At 38.1% G+C, this 15,827-nt stretch overlaps 1 protein-coding gene across 1 annotated transcript in view; it reads left to right on the forward strand.

Annotated features, from left to right (window-relative positions):
• Window positions 1–4,342: 4,342 nt before the first annotated feature.
• chm (CHM Rab escort protein) overlaps window positions 4,343–15,827 on the forward strand; it is a 41,292-nt gene continuing 29,807 nt past the window's right edge. Inside the window, exons 1-5 of the mRNA XM_079486689.1 lie at window positions 4,343–4,396; window positions 4,508–4,640; window positions 10,909–10,975; window positions 12,283–12,355; window positions 12,474–12,604. Coding sequence (XP_079342815.1) covers window positions 4,589–4,640; window positions 10,909–10,975; window positions 12,283–12,355; window positions 12,474–12,604 — 323 coding nt within the window. The 5' untranslated portion in view covers window positions 4,343–4,396; window positions 4,508–4,588. The remainder of the gene's footprint in view (window positions 4,397–4,507; window positions 4,641–10,908; window positions 10,976–12,282; window positions 12,356–12,473; window positions 12,605–15,827) is intronic.

A 15,827-nucleotide genomic window follows, 5' to 3' on the forward strand; every position in this document is an offset into this window, starting at 1 on the left:
GCTCTAGATTAGTTTAGACTATTATTATTTGTCATTGTTTAGGATCTCTTAACTTTGATGACAAAACCCTGACAGCTAGTGCTATTCGATTAGTTTCTATTAGATTTATTTTGTTCGCCAAAAGTTGCCATATTTGTTGTCCTACAAATACTTACCCTGAAAAGAACAAAAGAACAGCTCCTCTGAAATTAGATGTAGATTAACAAATATATATTCACCAGGAGGCGTCATAACAGTTTGAAAGCACAACAATTGTTCTCAATAAGAGATCAATCTGATCTGTACGAAAATGACAAAAAAGTAAATTTTTTACTTGCAGTAAACAAATTTTATTAGCATTTCTTAACAGTATTACATTGGACTCACGTTTATTCGTTGTAACACCTAATCCATGCTCTCATCCACACTCCTAACCACTTAGTCAAGCAAATAAGGACCTTTGTAAATGAGAATCTTTAAACAGGTCGAAAAAAAGTCGTTGTGAAATTAATGTAGGAATCATGCTTAACCTTTGAGCCCTTGCAACTTTTCTGGGAAGATTAATATTGTAATGAGTGCCTAAATGCCATGCAAATTTCCGCAATGTACCTGCTGAAATTAAAAAGCTAGGTGGCAATCTGGAAAATTAGATACATATTTCACCTAGTTTTCAATCGAACCTCATACTCGCCTTATATTTAATCTCAATGAATAACTTATTAACATACCTGGCCCCGCAGGCACACGCATGCACCACCCCTCCAGCACCGCCCCATTCCTCTGAATGCATATTAATCTCACACATGGACCTATACTGGCATATGGTAAAGCTAATGTAAGCAATTATAATTATACACAGGTTTAATGCTAAGGAAAAATATAAAGAAGAGAAATGAAGAGAGGACGAGAAAACTGAGACAGTCAAGAACGAGTTCATATGTTTGGAATGGCTGTGTCTTTCCCTCTCACATAAAATATTACGCCGAGGCCAAAACCAGATCACCAGCCCCTCTTGGGGTAATGAAATGTTTCTGCAAAAATTTAAACCTCACGCAAATCAATAACAACAATAAATTACAACTGATTTTAATTGAATGTTGTTTCTAATTTTACTGTCACGAGTGATAAATATTTATATCTATTACAGCATTTTAAATTCATTACGCTCTCACATGTATTTCACTCACCGGATTGCTACATACATCAGCGGTCCAGTAATCCATTTGGGCTGTGACACGTGCCAGAAAGTTGCCTGACTCTTAATTTAGGGTAAAATATCACCCTTTAATACTACTTAAGAACAGACAAGCTGTCACTTGAGTATGCCCGACGTACTTAATTTCTCGGAGAAAGCCACCGTAGATGATTTAAGGACAGTCTTCTCACACTTGCTGCCAAATCACAGGTGACTGGACCTTTTTGTGAGAGCTTTGTGTTTTGGAAGACACACTGGCTGTGTGTACGGCACCGTCCGTCAACAAAAATTACTCTGTGAGAAAAGTGGCCGAAGGAGGTTAACTGTTTCAGTCACCTCGGAGTAAAACGTGTTATTTCTTTTTTCAGCTCGTGCTTAATGCTAGATCGCTTTGAATGAGTGATGTGGACTTACTGGATATGATGATAGTGAATGGTATGTAGAAGCGACTTGTTGCGGTGTGAAGTGCTCGGTGGAATCTCAAGGTGACCTGATTCTGGTGAATCAATAAACAATGTGACAATTTTTCATGACATTCTTTTTTGTATTATATTCTTCTTCTAATTAGTTTCTCATTACAATACCTATACTCCTAACTAAATAGTTTATTTCATTATTTATTGTTTTTTTATATTTTGATTAACTATTTTTATGTGAAAATGAACACAAAATTGTTAACAAAGTCTTTGAGTACAATCCAATTGGCTTCACCAATTTTGCAGTTTGTCCCTTTAGGGCTACTGTGGAAACAACATGGGGAATTCCATGCAAGAGGACACGCGGTGTATGTCGATCGAAATAGCTCATTCGAAAGTAATAAAACATGTAACCGATAGATCCTCCAATTTACATTACAAATTGCACCTTTAGGCTTCATTTTTGGTTGCATTTTTTCTCATAATTGAATTCCTTTTACACCCTCTTGGGTCAGCATTTATTTCCTTAACAAGAATAAATAAACTGTTAATCATTATTGTGACTTTGTACATGTGAAATAATTCATGTTTGTCAGTGCTGATATAAATTCGTCAGAGCAGTTCTGCAAATCATCCATGCGTTCCCAACCTGAAACACTCGGATAACTAATCTTTAATTTTATGTATATTTACAGCGAGATTTATAATGCAATAATGTTCTCCTAGATGTCTCATTTACAGAGTTTATGAGGGGTCTGACAGATGGTGTCATTCTGCGTTGTTTTGCTACCGCTCACCTCTCTCTTCTCAAGATGGCCACTTTCATAAAGAGCTCAGTGAATAAATGAAATGAACTGTGAAGTCTCCTTGAATTTCACTTCAAAGTTTCAATGGACTCTGAAAACTTTGCAACAGTATTTGAGAATATTGATTGAGTGGATGCCAGATCTTTGAACAAACACCTTGGTTGACAAATGTTTACATATTTTCAGATGCAGTGGATCTATTGATGCAAGGTCACAAATAACCATAATATGTCTTATTAAAGGATCCTGAATTATTCAACAACAATTTTGAATTACTTGTATTATAAGACATGAGAGGTGCTGGAGGCCACAAGCGGTCTGAAAGTGTTAAACAAGCAAAACACAGCAAAGTATTCGGTACTATCCAAGAAAGGGGATACCATCGGTTCTCAGAAGTGCGAATCAAAGCCTCTGGATCCCACAGAAGACTGCGGGTAAAGGTGTGGGCTCTTGCAAGATAAATTGCTTGATTCTCACAAAAAGCATTGTAGCGCTCGCCACTTTGATTTTTCTTTCAAAACTGTCCAGACACAAACGCCTCAGAACATACCGGTGCGATGGCACGCGATGAAACCCCACACAAAATGATTACAATCCACACAGGTTCGGCTTTACATTTTTCCTCAGATGAAAACAGAGGGCTGGATCCCTTGGAGAATGAGCAGTTGACATGAAGACACTCCGCCATCACTCTCTTGTTAGAAGCATCCCTGGTGCGCCAGATACGAGAGGATAAAAAAGTTTCTTCTGTTGTAAGCCATCTGTCTTGTTTGCCACTGTTGTTTTAAGCATGGACACGACGTGTTTCAAAAAAGCAGACTGAAGAAGATCAAGTGTCACCAGTTTTCTTTTTTTGAGGCTATAAACACCTGTCTCCATTCGGCTTAGGAAATAAGTATCACTGACAATGTCTGTGATGGTAAGTCAAGAAAGCTGAAGAAAAGGGACGTCTAAAGGGTTATCCATGCTGTTTTGGGAGATATGGTCATATCTATTGGCTTACCAATAAACTGTGCCCAAGAAAAAACATAAAATATCAAGCACTCCATAACATGCATGAAACGAATTTTCAAAACCATTAAAAAGCGATGAAAAAACACAGAAACATCTGGAACATGCAGATAGGAATAGAAGAAGGGACTCTGAAATATATTCTCTGGTGCGTTCTGGCATATCTCAAGATAAGGGGAGCGTTTTTGAAATGTGTGAATTATAAGTGGACCGCCCCTCTATTGTTTTGTGTCCGGTTCAGAATCTTGGAGATACGTGTAAAAAAATGAACTGGCAAGAGTTGAAGCGGTGAAATTATAACATCAACCAACTTACTTTGAAAAGACATGCAATCTGGTGTATTATAGATCCGCTTCTGCAATATAAATTTGTGCACATTTTATAAAAACAAGCAAACGGTCTAGTGCATTTACAGTAGAAGTGAGCCGGGCATTTATAATAAATATTGAAAATAAGACTTTCGTGGATCTAAAATTAGACTGGCGTTTAAGAAAACTGCTGTCAAGAGAAGCATTACGTCAGCAACAATCTAAAGTAATGCTATTAAAATAGTCCAAAAATGAAAGTAATGTAAAGTTAAACAATTTAAAAGGGTCAAAAACTTTTAATAGCTTTACTTCAAATTGTTACTTTTAAAAAATTCACAAGTCATAAATTAACGCATAATTTAGATATGCCAATAAATGTCAACTTTTCGTAATATTTATTATTTATATATTATTCGCCTACTTGTCTTTTATTTGTTTTTACTCATTCTTTTTTTGCTGGCTGTCAATAAGTTGTGAGAGCCATGAAGGTATTTTGACAGTCGTAGCTTTTCTGCTAATTAAAGAAACAACATTTTGCTTTGACAGCAGCTGGTAACATACGCCATCGGCGAATTAAAATAGTTTTTACTGAAGGATTTTCTTGTTTTTGTTTTTTGTGTTTTAGAATATATGTTAGAAATCAAATGGTCATAATAAAAAACATTACATCTCTCCATTCAGGTAAAGATACGTTTCTGGACTTTGCCACTAAATACAGCTTTAATAGCTTTTTTTAAATCGTATAATTTATTAATATTTATACCGTTGTTTTGACCATCATATGTTGTGTAGTGTGTTATTGGCTGCGGTTGTGTAGAAAAACATGACGCGTGCGTCACCCAAGCATGTCACGTGACAGTTTGTAGTTTCAAGATGGCTTCCGAGGAGCTCCCGTGTCAATTTGATGTTGTCATTCTCGGCACAGGTAAGAAATGACTAAATAAATATGACACATTCAATAGTCCGTTCTCCGGGTGTGTATTTGGTGTCCCCCGCCGCCGAGGACCATGAGTGTGGCACGAGAGCCTCTTGTGTTTGCCACAGACGACTGAAAACAGCTATACAGGCATGCTAAAGCTAACTGGCTGTGTTTGACACATTTGATGAACAAGTGCATTTATGTGTTGATGTCGGAAGTCATTATGCTGTTTTTATATGACGCGTACAACATGAAAAAGAATGTAAACAAGAGGTAAGGAAATCTCTAATGGATCACGTGTGTGAGTCTGATGATGACACGAGTCAGTGATGCTGAATCACATATGGTCTGTTCGAGACTGAGACAACGGATCTTTTTGTGTCACTGTGTCACTAAGCTTATTTATTCTTTGCATGGACACTTTTTATTGTATACAATTGAAAGTGATGTGACAGCAGCATACATCTGTAATTGTTCACGTTTGATATAGCTGGATGTTGAATGAAATTGCATCAGAAGTGTGTACATGGCGTGCCAAGGATGTTTAACAAGTACATATGTTTAATATTTCATCCGTTAAATAGGCATTTAGCTTGCTGTAATACATTTATTACATGAACATTTATTCGGGTCCGACCTGAATTCAGGTGAACAATGGTTATATACTGTATGCATTGCTCAAACCAACAACCACTTGTCTGACTTTCTCAGAATATATGCTCTTCTTCATTAATAATTCTTCATTAATGCTCACCCATCTTAATACATGCATTGTAAACTTTTTTTGTTAGGTTTAATTCCTGTTTTTATGCAGAACCTAAGATCCAGCTGTAAAACACATATACTGTGAATATACATTTCAGCTGAACCCTTTATTAAATAGAGCGCCAGGAGAATGCGATTTTTGCGTATGTTTTGCACAGTTGCTTCCTGATGTATAATTCGTCTGACGTCTCCCTTTAAGAATGCGTCCCAGCCAAATGTATGAATTTATGAACTTATTTGAGATTAATCTGCGCTGACTGCCGCGAGACACAGCATAAACACTGTAAAGTTTTCCTGTAGCTCAGCGGTAAGAGCGTTTCGTTAACAACGCAAGGTTGTGGGTTCGATCCCAGGCGATTGCACAAACCTATGTATAAATGTATAGGATAATGCAATGTTAAGCGTCTGCCAAATGCATAAATGTAAGTGTGTGTTAGAATTCTGAAATGAAGAGAGAAATTATTCTTGCTTGGTACGTTTTTCGTTATCAAACCAAACTTTTAAGTATTCAGCCAAAGTTTAAATGCTGACTTGTTGTTTCCTCTCGTTTACGCATTATGTCCGCAGGCAGTCTTTTGTGGCTGTTTAAACGCATTCGACTACAAGAGTCTACTTTCCTGTCAGGCTTTCTACTGTCCTATAAAAAGCCTTAAAGCTAAATATAACTAAAACACAGTTATGAGCAGCAGGTTACTATGAATTAGACCGCTATCTTGTACCCTGCAATAAACACTCACTCAATCTTTCTCAATCAAGTGCACTGATTTGAATCTTCATTACTTTCTGAACTGGCTCTTTCCGTGTTTGACTGTATGTCTGTGCGCTGAGATAGATTAACTCATCCTCATGAGTAAACACCTAATGGCGAGTGATGGTGAAGCAATGTGCTGTTGAGTGCTGACGAACAGACGCGGGCTGGCCATCTGAAGCACCAGAACCTAGCACTTTATTGTCCAAAGTGATAATGTCCGAATTTGGCACATCAAGTATGTACTTCATCATGTGTTCCACACTGCATCCGAAAGCAAAACGTTCGCGCTGCTCCCAGCACACGCAGAGAGCGCGTCTACAGCACCACTCCAAAGTCCGTTTAACGAAAGTCATGTCACTCGGCCGCCTTTCTAACAGTCGTTTCGCTGTTTTCGTCATAGCAAGAACACCTCCGGGTAGCTATTTAGCATTGCATTTCGGTAAAAAAACGAAGTACATATTTGGTGAGCTGTATTGTTGCATCCCTAGTGTATCCCCTTCTACCGGACTGCATGGTCTGGATGAATTGTACTGTCCTCGTTCTCTCCAGTGTCCTGATTCGGAGAGCAGAAGTGTGTTTATATGCAGGCCAGATCCTCAGGACAATGCTGAAGTCAGTTGGAGATAAAGTTGCTCCCATGTGCAGTCGAGTGTTCTGGACAACAGAAAGGAAAGGCAGATGAGAAAAAAATAGAAAAGAATCGTTACTTTGATGGCTGAGAGCAACGTTCCTGTGCTGTGATTGATGGTGTGCAAATTAATATATCTGGCCCACTTCTGGTTCCGCTCATGCAAAACCACCAGAGCCAGTTGGTCCCAAGGCAAGCAGTGACACGTGGACACTCGCAGCCTGGACTATTTCTGCTCAGACTCTGTTCCGTGTCAAGGTTGCTCAGACAAGCGTGCTTGTTCCAGACTCCCTAGTTACCCCCGTTTTTGCTGCTGGATACAGGTGTAAATGAGGATACGGACGGGGAACAGTTGTTAATGAATACCACAGCCCCCATAATGATCCCTGCTAGACCCTCTGACTGTGTGAAGGACTGTGTTCCCATCGGTTGCGCCCCGTCAGCCGGTGAACTCGCACCTGACCTGGCTGTCCCCGGAGAGTCAGTGCTCCGGGTACGGTGAGGTGGAAGCAGATGCCTTTGGATGGCTGTTCATTTTTATATTGTTTGGCTCCGAGTCCCATAGTGAAATAGAATAATCAAGAGCAAAATGGCAAACTGAAATTCCCAATGGCTTTGGGTTATTTTCTTGCAGTTGGTGCCGTGCTAATGAAAAGTTTCTGATGAAAAGATTGGTTGGTTTTTACTCTACGGAGACTCCCATTGAAAGCCATTGTCAGGGCTGTACGTTAATGTTTTTTCACATAGCATCGGTGCTACAGAGTTTTAAAGTGTAAAGTGTGCAACTCATTCACTCATTGACACGCAGAACAAGCATCTGTCGTGATTCCTTCCAGGTTTTCACACATCACGCAGATCATAGGGCTCTAGATCAATAGACTCGATAAAAACAAGTTTTAATCGCAAAACGAAAATAAATAGTTAGTTAACCCCACAAACGAACAAGCACAACGACAAACGCACTTCACACAACCAAGCGGCTCTGTCAAATGCACCTGCCAAAGTGTATCGCACAACACTATTACATTTATTCGTAGCACATACCGATTTTTTTCGTAGCATGTGCGACCTGTACAGCCCTGCTTTACTTTGTTGTTGGTTTACCACAAACTTTACGACTCATTAAGACGCCTTTGTTACTCCCTCCAATTGACAGTTTAACAGTATTTCATAATTACCATTCACCGAAGCATATCAGCGCATACACTCGACAGCTGGAGAAGCTTAAGGATGTAGACAATGTGAAGGTACAGCGGTCTTTATGGAGGAACATGGTTAGGGCTAAGCAATCATTGGCTGACAGGCCTGACTGAGACGCACGTTTAGTCTCATCTCATATCAGAGCCGTTCTCTGGCCTGCCGCTAATAGAGCAGCAATGAAGGAAACAAGCTAGCCATTTCACAGGGTCGTTCTCTGAGCCCGGGTTAATGTAACTATTCATCTTGGTTGGAGCCCGTGTGCCTTTAGCTTGAATAGCCTCTATTAGCAGTCATGTGATTACAGAACACCTTCACAGATATCCAGACCTCTGCTGTGCTCTTTTCAGGTGATTGATTTCTCACATCCCTCTTGCATTAGCGTGGAATTGATTGTTAGCAGAACGTCCAATAGGCTCGGCAGACGCTGACTCCCTTTAGATCACTGGACGCAAGCTTTTTACGGCTGCGAATCTTGCTTTTTATCTCTGATTTTGCGGTGGATCGTCTGAGGACATTTTCGCAGGTTGATTTCGATGACTTAAAGGATTAGGTTGTTTATTTCTAAATAAGAATTCATCTGTTATTTGTTCACGGTCAAACCCTTGTTTCCATGGAAATCAAATGTAGTTTCGCAGACTGTCCAAGGCGACTTATCCGAAGGGATGTTATGTTATATTTCACCTAAAGTATACTAGAGCACAGTATGACATTAAACTACATAAAAAAATGGCTATAAATGAATAGACTTGACATATTTACGCAATAGACAAAATACGTCTTCGTACAAACACAGATTAAAATGTACACAGCAAAAGAGAGGAGGAGATAGATAAAGAGGATGTGTGACATAAAGGGTGGAGTGTAAAAGAGAAGTGACCTCCTCTCTCTCTCTCTCCCACACAATCCCTCTCTCGCTCCCTCAGCCTCGACTATAAATAACCGAAAAATGACTTTCAAGGTGCACAGATAGAATCCATTTGGAATGTTCTTCTAAAATGAAGAGTGATTTATGATTTCATACAATACCTGCTGAAAGCATTTCAGGCTTCGCCCGGTCATCAAAGTCCTGCCAGCACAAATCTATTATTTATCGCCCAGCATGTCTATGTGGCATCAGAACTTTATGGCAGGTAATGTTTGTCTTTAGCAAACATGATGTGGAAAAATCAATAGTGGATAGGATAAATGGCATTAAAAGATGGCGGCGGGAGGTTATTTACACTTTTTAAAAACATCTTCAGTATTAGCCGGACAGATATATAGAAGCAACTTGGATCGCTGCTGTTCTGCCGGCTGGATAATTGAGATGCATCTGATTTAAAAAGGCCATGCGTGTTAATCTGATTCTTTTCCATAAATCTAAATGGGGTTTCTCAGCTAAAGGGATCATTTTTAAAATGATGTCATTGCAATTAACCAGAATGTAAATTCAGACGCGTTATTACATTTCATAGTAAATGTTTGGACAGCCATGAAAAGCCGTCCGCCAACCGTTTTTTCAGAGTTCAAAAGAAAATATAGCGTAGGATTAGGCATGGGTTTCAAGGTATACGGAGGTTTGAAAGGGTCAAGGTTTCAAAACCACAAAAAATGTCTGTGATACCGCTTCAAGGGTTTTCTAAAAAACTAATAATTAAGTCATGTAATGCAATGTTTGATGTCTAGGTGTAATATATGGGCTATGATAAAAATACATTTCTTTAAAGAGTATTTTAATTGTAAGGCTTTATTTTTACATTAAATATATGTTCTTTGAATGTTGGTTAAAAATAAAATGTATTTGTGTCCAGTTGAAAAGTTGTTGTTTGTATACGGAGACATTTGAAAATAACATGTTAGTTTTGTCATTGAAAAAACGTGACACTTTTGCTTAAGGTTATCATACCGTCAAAATTTCATACCGGCCCATGCCTACGTAGGATTGTATCTATTACGAACGGGTTAGATTGTGAAAAGTTGTTTTTATGTATACACAAAGGGAGCCACTTTGCTGGAGGAAAGCGAGAGTTATTTGAAAGAAAATGAAGATTTTTTAAAACATTTTGTGTTGGGTTTCCGATCAAACTGTGGTACCGACCGCAGGTCCACACAAACATGTGGGTGTCTAGAATCCCAGGATTGTCCATCAGTGAAATGGCCGGTGCAGGGGAAGATACGACGGCTTGCGCGGAATAAATCACTTTTCCATTGTGTGTTTGAGATGGCGTTGTGCAAGGCCAGATGAAGAAGAAGAAAGATGGAGGGACAGGGACGCTTCAGCGGCTTAATGGAGTTGTTTTCAGCCCCGGTGCTGCTCAATCTTGCTCTCAGGGACCCCAAACGCTTCGTCTGCACCTGTACGGCACAAATGTGGACTATGTAAACCTGTCGGCCAACATAGTTTGTACACTAGTTAATGTGCTAAGTGGATCTGCTGGTGCTTTTGGTTTGTATTACTGCTCATTTGAAGTGTAGATCTGTATGGGTATGGATGCGCAAGTATCAGTTTAACACCATTTGTCTTTAACCCATGTTAAAATAAAATAAAGGAACCTGCAATTGGATGTTTTAACAGTGATGGCGATAGGGAGGCAAAAGTTACGGATTGCAGCTTTAACTGTATTTTCACATCTGCATTATTCAAAGTATATTTACCTGTTGTAGGTCACTACACAAAGAAAGTAGCACGCAGATGCACATCTCATTCTGTTTCCTCACACTGAATTGCTGTTTTTATCTCTAGCTGTGATATGAGTGACTGAGACTCAAATGAGCTTTAATGCTTTTACGTTTGTGACAATGTAATCGGACTGGTTTGCCGTTTCAGCGATGCGTGCTCAGAAAGGCACACATTTGCCGAATTGACTGAAATGTTTCATTGAAAGAGAGGTCAGGCAGTTGGTTTTAATGGTGGTCTTTGACAATGCTCTCTGTCTGGCTTCATTTTCCAGGACTTACAGAGTCTGTCATCGCAGCGGCCTGCTCCAGAGTCGGCCAGAGCGTTCTTCATCTGGATAGGTAGGATTCCCATAATACATTGGTGGATGTATCATAGGCTGAAAATAGGTTTTGTTTTTGTTTTTGAAAGTGGATGTTTTTCAGGGCTAAAGACCCCATGAAGTGAGCGCAACCTTACAACAATCGGTAACACTTTTACAATGAGGTGCCATTAGTTAACATTAGTAAATGCATTAGCTAACATTAGATAACAATGAACAATTTAGTTTTTTTCGATACAATAGTAATATATTTGGCCACATCAAAAATACTTCAGTAAACTATAGCATTTACTCACTATAATAAAACACCTAGATACTACAGTGTTGTTTAAACTTACAGAAAAAATCCTTAAAAATATGGTGCAATGCACAACTATATTATAAACCAGCACCTCCAGTGCATTTTCTGTGTTTTTCATTACGTGTTTACTTTAAAGGTCCAGTCAGTAATATCTAGTTGCGAATTGCAACCACCCGCTCGCTCCACCCCTCCCTTTCGAAACCCTACGACGGCCGAAAGAACATCGCAAATTACATGCAAGGGGACCTGCGGTGTATGTAGATAGATATAACTCATTCTAAGGTCATAAAAACAAAACTCTTCATAATGTAAGGTCTTTATACACCTCTGAAGGCATAGCTATGTATATTACATTGCACTTCTATCAATATATCATCCCAACAATTACACACTGGACCTTTAATAAGGAAATAATACAATATACTATGGTTTATTCTTGTGGTTGTGTCATAGTTAATTTAAGTTAAAAATACTTTTATTTTGTTGTCGCAAAGAATTTTAGTGCATGTTTGACAGTAGCTTTACTCAAATGAAGCTGTGAATAATGTAAACTCTTAAAGCAGTTCTGGAGTGAGTTGTTCATGAAATAAAGTCTCAGAGAAGCTCAGGAGATGCTGTTAACAGAAGTGTCATGCGTGTAGTACAGGAAACCATATGAAACATTCATTCAGAGACGCACAGAACGGGTAGATTACACATTAAAACCGCAACTGAATCACTACGGATGTTATGTAAAGCAAAACTTTTATTTAAGTAGCTGTTCAGTGCTATTTTCTGATTAGGAAGTTCTAAATCTGCAAGATTTCGTTGATATATTTTGCTCCATACGTTGATCATCGCAACAGGCTGGTCTGGTTAAGTCCTAAACTTGAAGGATAGTATTTACCAAAAAAGACTTTCCATGATTAAAGGTCTCATTTTGTTGTTGTACTGTAGTAAAGAGTATTAGACGGTCTAATGTATTCAGGGTCTACTGTATTTTTAAAGACGGACGCAACTTCAGAGAGTTTTTTTGCGTGTTATAGGAGAACCTACTATGCTGGGAACTGGGCTAGCTTCACATTCAATGGCCTCCTGTCGTGGATTGAGGACTACAAGGTCAGCAAATTGTCATATCGCACAGAAAGCAGATGGAGGGACACAGACGATATGTATCTGTCAACTATTTGACTCTATATCTTATGTGTTGACTAACTTGAATAACGTTTGTTTTTAGAACCAGGAGGAAGTTAATGCCACAGAATCTGAGCAGGCATGGAGGAGTCTGATGGAGGAGGGAGAAGATGTGCTTCCTCTCAGCTCAGTGGACTCATCCATCTCTAACATAGAAGTTTACTGTTATGCCAGGTGAGCGTGGTGTTTCCTTACTGTTTCTTTTTTAAGTGTCTTTCACACTTTCATTCAACTCTTTCAGACCTTGAACAATAATAAATAGCTGTACGGTACATCATTTTTCTTGGCGGTCATTGCAGTCAAAAATGGTTCAGTTCCAATACAACCGGATTAAGTAAGTCTATATTTGATATAATGTAATGGATTGCACACAGTGAAATTAAGTTTGTCGCCAGATCTCATGAATTGTGCATAACACATAAAAAAACACAAATACATTTTTGTTTTGGCTGTGAATGATAGTTTGTTTGCCTAAATGTAAATGTTGTTTAGCATGTAGTTTTTAAAGCGGCTGTGACACACATGGTTTCTGCCAATCCCATCTTGAGTACCTATAGTGTAGTATTGAATACTTCGTAGTTTGATCACATTTATAAAAGACGGATACAGCTGTACGATTATTTCCAAAAGCATACGGTGGTAGGGTTAGGCTGAACTAAAGCTTGTGCGCACCCATTGCCAACAAAACACAGAGATCGGTTTCACTCACTGCATGCGGTTCATGTCTGGCCTCTTTTAGTGCTGGGACGGCTCTATATATCTCTTTCAAACAATCTCCAAATCCAGCTTTATATCCACCGTTTATATAACATTCATCACCCAAATGCTGCGTACAAAAGACCTGAACCTCGCGAAAGATTCTCTCTCCTGCACACAAGTGAAAGTGACTCGTGTGCATGCTCCTTCTCCCGTTCTCCTTGCTGCCGCGTGAGCGTGCCGTGTGCTTTACCGGAAGAATTGCCCAATAAATCTCATTGAACTCAAATATTGTTACGAAAAAGTTTTAATTGTTCGAAAAAACTTTCCCAAACCTATACGATCGCTGGGGGAGTTTTTTGACAAGTTGACCATATTAAGCATGAGAAGACGGCACGTTTAACATTGTAAAGAAGTCAGAATGCATGAAACACCGGTGCACGGCCCTTTTAAAATATATTAAATTGCTGTATGCACAAAATGTATTTAAAATCTTTTGATTCTTAAGGTTTTTGAGAATATAGTCGGAAATTCTGTATGTGTTTTTTTTCTATTTAGCGCTCGTTTGAACGGTGTCTCTGACTTACCAAAACACCTCTCAAAATGCTTGCTACGGATGTGAAAAACGCAGAAAATGGAACCTGTTTATGACGGACGAAAATATAGGATGCGGTGTGTAAATGTGGTTGACACAACGTGACGGCGTATTTATTTTTTAACGTGTGAAAATTTCGGACGCAAATTTGGACTCTATGTGCAATAACATTTAGATTGTTTGGAATGAGCAGTTTAAACGTACTCTGTTTGTTCTACATATGCATTAAATACAGAAGATGCTGGCCATGGCACTGTAAAAACAAATATACCTACCTGTCCTGTTTCATTCTGGCCATGGTAAGTGTCTCTTTAATGAAATGGACAAACTCCGAGAGTGACTAAGTGCCATGGGGAATGCAAACTCCGTCGTCTCATGTTTTTTTTTGCTGAGGCTCGTGACTCAATGGATGCATTGAGCGGGGAGGCGGACTTGCTGTTTTCTGAACAACAGATGGTGTAATCCAGAATGCATTAATAAAAGCAGCATTTTGTGACCCGAATGTGTAGCCACTCGGTGTGACACTGTGACCATGTTAATGAGGTCCTTTGTGCATTCAAATGAAATGGAGTATGGTTTTAAAAGGACAAACGTATATTAGACCAAAGATTCAATTAAAAATCCTTAGGTTTTAAGAATGATATATAATTGTTTGTGGGAGTTTTACAGATAATAGTTTAATATAATTGAAAAAATAATCTAAATTAATATTATAAAAAAATAGCATTTATATGCTTTTAAATATATATTCAACAAATTCTATAACGTATTTATCTAAAAAATGTGTTAATAAATATAGAATATGTAGAAATAGATATAGATATATAAAGTAAAAAGATTACAAATTATAAAAATTACATTGTCATAAAAATAGATTATATAAATACTATAAAACATTTGTTTTCTATAAATAAACTTATATTTATTTTTCTAAAAAAACACAAAGGCAACTGTGGCAAGGAATAAAACATGTCTGTAAGATCAAGGTACTAGACTTATTGTAGTCCAATTAAACTGGTGTTCTAGATCAGGGATTTTCAAACTTTATGATGCCAAGGACCCCCAAATAAGATACTATACATATCTACATTTTGATGTGTAAGGAAACATTTAATCTTTGTTGGATGTATATAGTACAGAAAATATGATTGAATAAAGACTTAAATATAGGGTTACACATTCACCTGAGTGTGAAAAAAGAGGAACTATGGTGAGAGAACTTACTAGAAAGATAAACAATTCTGGAAACTACGAATGCGGCAAAAAGCAGATGAACACAATCACAATGTTCAGAAGACTTTATAAATGTTTGCTTTATATTTTTCCCTGAACTCCAGTTTACAAACCCCTGTCCTACATCATAAAACAATGTTAAACACTAATATTACTTTAACATTACAAATAGTTTAAAATGTCAGAATTGGAATTGGATTGATCTTATATATTGCTAGTTCCACTAAAGCGCTTGCTACATTATTTTCGAAATAATATATTTTTTGCAATTCGTTTTGTAAATTCATTTTTTTTATTAAAAGTTCCTACAAAAGAGTTTTACGAATGTTTCTTCTAGGGAGTGTGTAGATCAAGCTAGAGTTAAAGTATGCGAGAGTTATTCTCTGTCTGTGTTGGCATCACAAGACCATTATAATAGACAGTATTATTATTCATTCAGAAAAAAAGTGTTGATCATCTTGTATTTTCTCATCCAAGACACGAATAACATTCCAAACAATAAAGACAGGACAACCGCAGAGATTATGGCAGTGCCAGTGAGTGAGAGAGAAGAGACAGACTGTACACCATATTTCACCCCCAACAGCGGCCAGTATGAAAAAAAATCTGAGTCAGCGTTAAATTGACTTCCATCTCCGAGTGTGAATCTTTTCTTACTTAACGTTTATTTCATTCATTTTCATTTAATTCATGTGTTTTCTCGAATGAAGACTCTTTATAGACAAGTCAGGTATAACCTCACATTCTTAAAGAATTAGTTCACTTCAAACATTGATTTTTCATATTAATCTTTATTCCTACTGTGTAAAGTTAATGGGTAAAAATTTTGAAGTGAACTACTGGTTTAGTGTATGTAGCGGCATACGACATCAA

Source organism: Barbatula barbatula (genome assembly GCF_947034865.1).
Source record: "Barbatula barbatula genome assembly, chromosome: 22".
In the NCBI taxonomy this organism is placed as follows: domain Eukaryota; kingdom Metazoa; phylum Chordata; class Actinopteri; order Cypriniformes; family Nemacheilidae; genus Barbatula; species Barbatula barbatula.